Source organism: Cyprinodon variegatus, unplaced genomic scaffold (genome assembly GCF_000732505.1).
Source record: "Cyprinodon variegatus isolate N-32 unplaced genomic scaffold, C_variegatus-1.0 Scaffold122, whole genome shotgun sequence".
Lineage (NCBI taxonomy): Eukaryota > Metazoa > Chordata > Actinopteri > Cyprinodontiformes > Cyprinodontidae > Cyprinodon > Cyprinodon variegatus.
In genome coordinates this window covers 1067665-1073562 of record NW_015150575.1, presented here as the reverse complement: position 1 = coordinate 1073562, position 5898 = coordinate 1067665, and the positions used below count along the sequence as shown (strand labels likewise).

General features: G+C 36.9%; 1 protein-coding gene across 1 annotated transcript in view; it reads left to right on the top strand.

The window, feature by feature from the left end:
- Positions 1-225: 225 nt before the first annotated feature.
- myef2 (myelin expression factor 2) overlaps positions 226-5898 on the top strand; it is an 11711-nt gene continuing 6038 nt past the window's right edge. The window contains exons 1-5 of the mRNA XM_015375624.1: positions 226-428; positions 3136-3338; positions 4153-4205; positions 5011-5018; positions 5121-5214. Of these exons, the coding sequence (XP_015231110.1) occupies positions 319-428; positions 3136-3338; positions 4153-4205; positions 5011-5018; positions 5121-5214 (468 nt within the window). The 5' untranslated portion in view covers positions 226-318. The remainder of the gene's footprint in view (positions 429-3135; positions 3339-4152; positions 4206-5010; positions 5019-5120; positions 5215-5898) is intronic.

The following is a 5898-nucleotide window of genomic DNA, read 5'->3' as shown; positions in this document are numbered from 1 at the left end:
CATTTTAATTATTTTAGTACATCCATCACCTAATTTTAACCTCTACCAGAAGCTTATAATTTAACGTCTAAATGAAACAGCGCATTATGTGTCAATTTCCATTTATATCCCTTTTAACCATGCTACTTTGGCCAATACTTTTATTTCAAATGTTATTGTAAATAAAGTCACCTTCCTTCCGATAGGTGGTAGCAATGAGCCTCTCAGTTGGTTTCCAAACCCGCATCATATGCAACACGAAAAAGGAGAACAAAGCCTGCACACATTTCAGCTGCGTATTGTGAGGGTATTGTGTTACAGCTGCAGAGAAACCTCAGTATGGCAGACGTTATAACTGCTGATGAGGAACAAAAGCAAGAAGAAACTACCGCGTCCGTCCCCTCCGAGACGGACGAGACATCCCAGGAAACACCCAACGGTGTGAAAACGTGAGTAACAATGGGGGCTGCTGCTCCTCCGTTAAGGAGCTGCTAACCCCTTTAGCTAAAATGGAGGCTCCTGGATGCTAATTGTTGTTAGCACAAATGTCCCTATTTGCTGCTGTAAACAAAAACAGACGGCAATAACAACAATAATGCTCTCAAACGCGCCTTATTGAGGATTTATTGAGACTGCATACTAGGCTAGAAAATATTCTTTGCAGTTTTTTTAACGCGTCAATCTTGTAACGGATAGCATAGCGATGGGCTAGCTATGCTAAATGGTTGCTTTACTTTAAGAGCGGTTTGTGGATATTCGGTGCCACTTTAATTTATTATTTGGATTAAATTGATTCATTGGCTTAAATTGGGTCCTTGGAGTTAACATGTTTCTGAGAATATAACTTAAGATGCAATAATTAAGGCATAAGTGTGCCTTTTGTTTCCGTCAGGTAACGGTTAGCTTCCAATGATGACGAACTAACATTCATAAACTTGTCATAAATGTGTCATAAACACATTTAAAAACAGTTTTAAAAAACTACCTTAATTATTATTAAATTATTTTTGAATATTTTCCCATTGCATTGAGAGGAAGCTCTATTTCGGTAAATTTCAGTATTTGTAGAATGAGTATCCCTCTTTTATTAAAGTTACCACCTTTTACCACATTTTCTAATAATAATAATTAAAGTTTATTAATCTCACATTGGAGAAATTTCTCTCTGCATTTAACCTATCTCTTGGGGAGCAGTGGGCTGCCATTGTGCGGCACCCGGGGAGCAGTGTGGGGTTAAGGGTCCCAGACTGCAGGCTGTGGGGATCAAATCAGGTTCTTGCAACCTTCTCAGAGCACAAGCACATTGCTCTAACCCACTAGGCCAACACTCCCACTGTATGATATTTTGTAGAGTGGGATTGAGCCATCAACTGTAAGTGACTGGGATTGAATTTACTATATTGTTCAGAGTTCAAATTAGATCAATTTAGTTTTTTCCCCCCTGGGTCTCCATAGAGTGTTCACAGCCAGTATACCGAGAGTAACACACAAGGATCAAAGGGCATAATAATGACACTTAGCCTGATAAATCAGACGAAATGTGAGATTAAATGTGTAATTTAGTCTGGCCCCGATGAATGAGACATCGGAAGATTGTTGATGAGAACAACCCGTTGTTTTTCAAACCATCTCTGTGCCTATTGGCCAACGCTCTGACCAATGAGCGCAACCGAGTGTGACAAAAGCTGGTGGGGGAGTGTAACAAACAGCCTGTTGGTAAAATGCTGAATACGTCTTTCTTAAAAATGAAGGAGCGTAGAGCCTCTTCCTGCTCACATTTCAACGAAAACCCCAAGTCTAATCCTTCCAAAACTGATTCCAAATCTGAGTCAAACGAAAACTGTTCAATAGTTGTTGCCATCTTCCTTGTTGTGCTTTCTCCAGCGTTATGCAGCTTTTTCGTCCCGCCCTCAAAACCCCGTCTGCTTTGCATCCAGAAATTCTAAACACATCTCTGCGTTGTGATTGGCCCGCCAGTTCTAGGCCCTGGGGCATTGATCGAGGCTAGACCACTCGCAGCCAAAAATTATTTGGGCTGCTGGCGGGTGGGGCTAGTTTACTAGGCTAAATGACACTGCACTGTGGTGCCAATCTAACCAGCTTCTTTTTAGAGATTGTGTGTGAAGTCCAAACTTTGGGCTTTAAGTCGGTCTGTATCTGAGACTGTGACTGCTTTTACTACACAAATGGCTCTGTATCACACAGCAAAAGGGCTCTACAGCACATCTACCGGAGCATCTGCTGAAAGTAGGGCATTTTCCCCCACTGTTTTTCTTTAATTTCGATAATAGGAGCTGAAAGATCCACAGTATAATGGGCGTCCAAAAAATTGCAATATATTGCCAGATGCATTTTTTTCCCATACCCCTAATCTCATCTACGGTGTTAAAGTACTGGATTTTTTTTATATTTCAGGTCTGTGTTAGTATCAGACACCATAAACAATGCATATAAGGTAATTTGTTTCCATCTATATTTTGCTTTTTAAAAGTATTAAATCATCATAATATTGGAACTCTTTATAGTCTGGTCTTCAGTTCCTTTACTTTGAGCTGCTTAACTCAAATTTACAGTTTGATGGCACACTCATAGGCTTTTAGCAGAGATGAGGGACCTCAAAAACTAAACAAACATTTAATATGAATTTCTAGAAAATGGTGTTTCCAATTATCTCACATTTTCCGCCATTAATTCCTTTTCAATGTGTTTAGTAAGTTCTCCCTAAGCATTAGGATGTCAGTCATCCCTCTGTACAGCAGCTGTGGGTGTTGGACACTCCATCAATGCAGTAGATTATTGACCAGCAGAATGTTAGTAAATGGGACCTGAAAAATGATTAACCGAATACTGCAACCAAATGTCCTTTGTGTTTTTAGATTATTGCAAATATCGATAATGTGGTAGCCCTAAGGTATTGTGCAGCTCTGGTAAATTATATATAAAAATTACCACATTGAACATAAATGGTTAGCCAGCCATCTTCTGCTAGTTAGCCATTTTGCAGTAATTTTTTTTAAATAATTTTCGTGATTGAGGACAAAAAAAAAAAGGAATTTTGGAAATATATTCTATATGTAGTTAATTTGACCTAATTTCTATATTTAATGACTAGAGTGTCTTTTATTTTAACATTTGGCACTTGTCCCCTTTCTATAGGGATAGTGAAGAAAGTAAGCAGAGCAAAGAAAAGCATGATGGGAAAGAGAAGTCATCCAGTACCAGAAGAGGAAATCGCTATCATCCCTACAAAGAGAAACATGGAGGAGAAAAGAAAAGTTCTCATAGGAACCGGGTGTTCATCAGCAATATACCTTATGACATGAAGTGGCAGGCGATCAAAGACCTCATGCGTGATAAAGGTAATGTCCCCGGCGATGGGATGGTGTTTTATTTTCAATCATCTGATCTGATTAGAAGTTTCCAATCTTCTAATTATCAGACGGATCCTCCTGCTAGTGTCAGTTTTTCTTTAGTTTGTAGTTTTTCTGGTAGTGCTTGGATAAAAAAAAAATAACAGTAATGAAGTTAACAATTATTAATATGAAGAAACAGAATAGTATGTTTGTTGGGGTCATTGTTGTTGTTATTTGCTTTATTCAAATTTCTTGGGATGGACACCAATTCAGTTTGTGTTGATATGTGATAAAATAGAGATGAACTTGGTTACATTGTCACTTGTTTATATTGTCACTTGTTTATTTTATGGGATTGTTAGCTCCATAATGACTCTAAACCAGTCTTAGAATGATTGTTGAATGTTTATTTGTTGTATTTGCTGCAAGGCATACCTTGATTGTGAATTTAAAAAATATTGTAATGTTTCCACTTTTTTTTACCTAGGGGGATTTCTGGAAGCCATTGGAGCTTAAATGACAGTCTAAAACTCTCACAGCCATGAATGGAATCTGTCGCTAAACTGATCATGTTGAAGTGTTTTGAATTTCCCAGGTTTATTAGAGCTGTGTGTCTCTCTGGCCTTGGCCTTTGGGTGTCTCAGTCACTGCCCAGAAAGGCATGGTGTTGTCTGGTGGGATGTTGGTCTGGGCTGACTGTTGATCATTAATGGGACATCTCCATCCATAGCGGGCATTGCCAAGGCCAGCGGAAACTTGAAGACTCGGTGACTTAAATTACTTTGTTTTTTGGTATTTTTCCTTTGTATGTCTCATGTAGTTGGTGAGGTTACATACGTGGAGCTCTTTAAGGATGCTGAAGGAAAGTCAAGGGTAAGTTATGTGGCCAACTTGCTGCACGAGGTTTTAAATGCCCTCAGCAGGCTCTCATTAATTATGTGCTCTTTTAGGCTCTGATCCTTTGGCTCTATTGAACTGGAGATACTGTATGTTGTCTTTAGAGCCTAATGAATGGATAAAGATAGATTTTCATATAAATGGGAGATGTCCTGTAGACCTTTGGAAAAGCAGTGTAAAGAACTCCCTAAGAGTAAATCTTTGCATTTGTTGTTGTCATTTAAATTGGTTTAAAAGTTTGATCGTTTTGGCTTTTTTTCCTCAAACTGGAATGTTGGTTTGTGGGATTTTTATCTGATTGAGTCTCATCTCAAAGAATCGTAATTTTTCACGATATGGCACAGCTTTCTCTTCAGTGGAGTGAAATTGTTTTGAACATTTTTTATTCTTTTTTTTCTGTCATTGCTGTTTTTATCTCAATTCTGGTGTAATTTTCTTTAGTTGATTAAACAAAAGCATTTTCTTTTAATATTGTTATTTAGTTGCAGATTGAAGTTTTTCATTAAGCGAGGTAATAAATGCTGTGCTTATGAATGCTTTTAAAGTAACATTTTGTGTTTAAAAAAAAAACACATTTAATAATGGATATGTCTATTAATAATAATTCATTTTTGCAACTTTTCATTTTTTATACAAACATGACAAATCTCTTAAATGAATTCATACATAAATAATATAAAATGCTGGATGTATTTAATTGCATTTGATTATAAATTAGATATTAAATGTGTTTTGTTCACTTCTTGGGTGCCACTTGGATTTCTCTGCTGCTCCTGATCAGGGTTGTGGGTAAGAATCTCCTTTATGCTTTGAATTAGATTTTTTATTTTTTGTTATCTTTAATATAGCTGTTTCTTTCTTTATGCTTTGATTTTTTTTCCCCTGTAACAGTGTGGTAGAGTTCAAAGATGAAGAGTATGTGAAGAAGGCTGTCTCAACTATGAATAAGCATGACTTAAGTGGAAGACCACTAAACATCAAAGAGGTAAGATTAAAGAATAGGTTTATCATTTTCTCTCTTTTTTTCATCAAAATTACAGCTTTTACTAAATGTTTTATTTACTTTGAGTAGGATCCCAATGCTGATAGCACCACAAACGTTAATGATAACACAACTGCTAACAATCAGGAGTGGCTGTGACTAAAAACCTTTCTTTGTGTATGTTAATCACAATTTTAGTAATTGGTTTAGCATTTTTCTTGTTTAACTCAACATCAGATTTATATCAGCATTTGATTTGTTGTTTTTATGAAAGTTATTAAATATTGCGGCTTTCAAAACTCATCTTTAAAATACTATCTTCTTAGAACCACATTCAATCTCTTAAAGCTACAGTGTGTAATAATTACAGGGATATACAGTCAGAAATTTAGTATATTATACAAAACTATGTTATTTATCATCATCTACGAGCCCAGCCTCTTAAACTTAATATTTGTGTTGCCTTAGAATTCGTTATTTATAATTACATAGGAGCGGGTCTCGCAGCCATGGAAGCAGACATCTTTGCGCTACGGCAGCGCAGAGCCAACAAACTAGCGATTGCGAGATCGCCCATTACAATAACATGCTGCGTGATGATGCTGTTACTCTCCAGTATACTTATTCAGCAACATCCCTGACGTTTCACAGGTAATGATTCAGTAATTTTCTGGATATATACCTCGG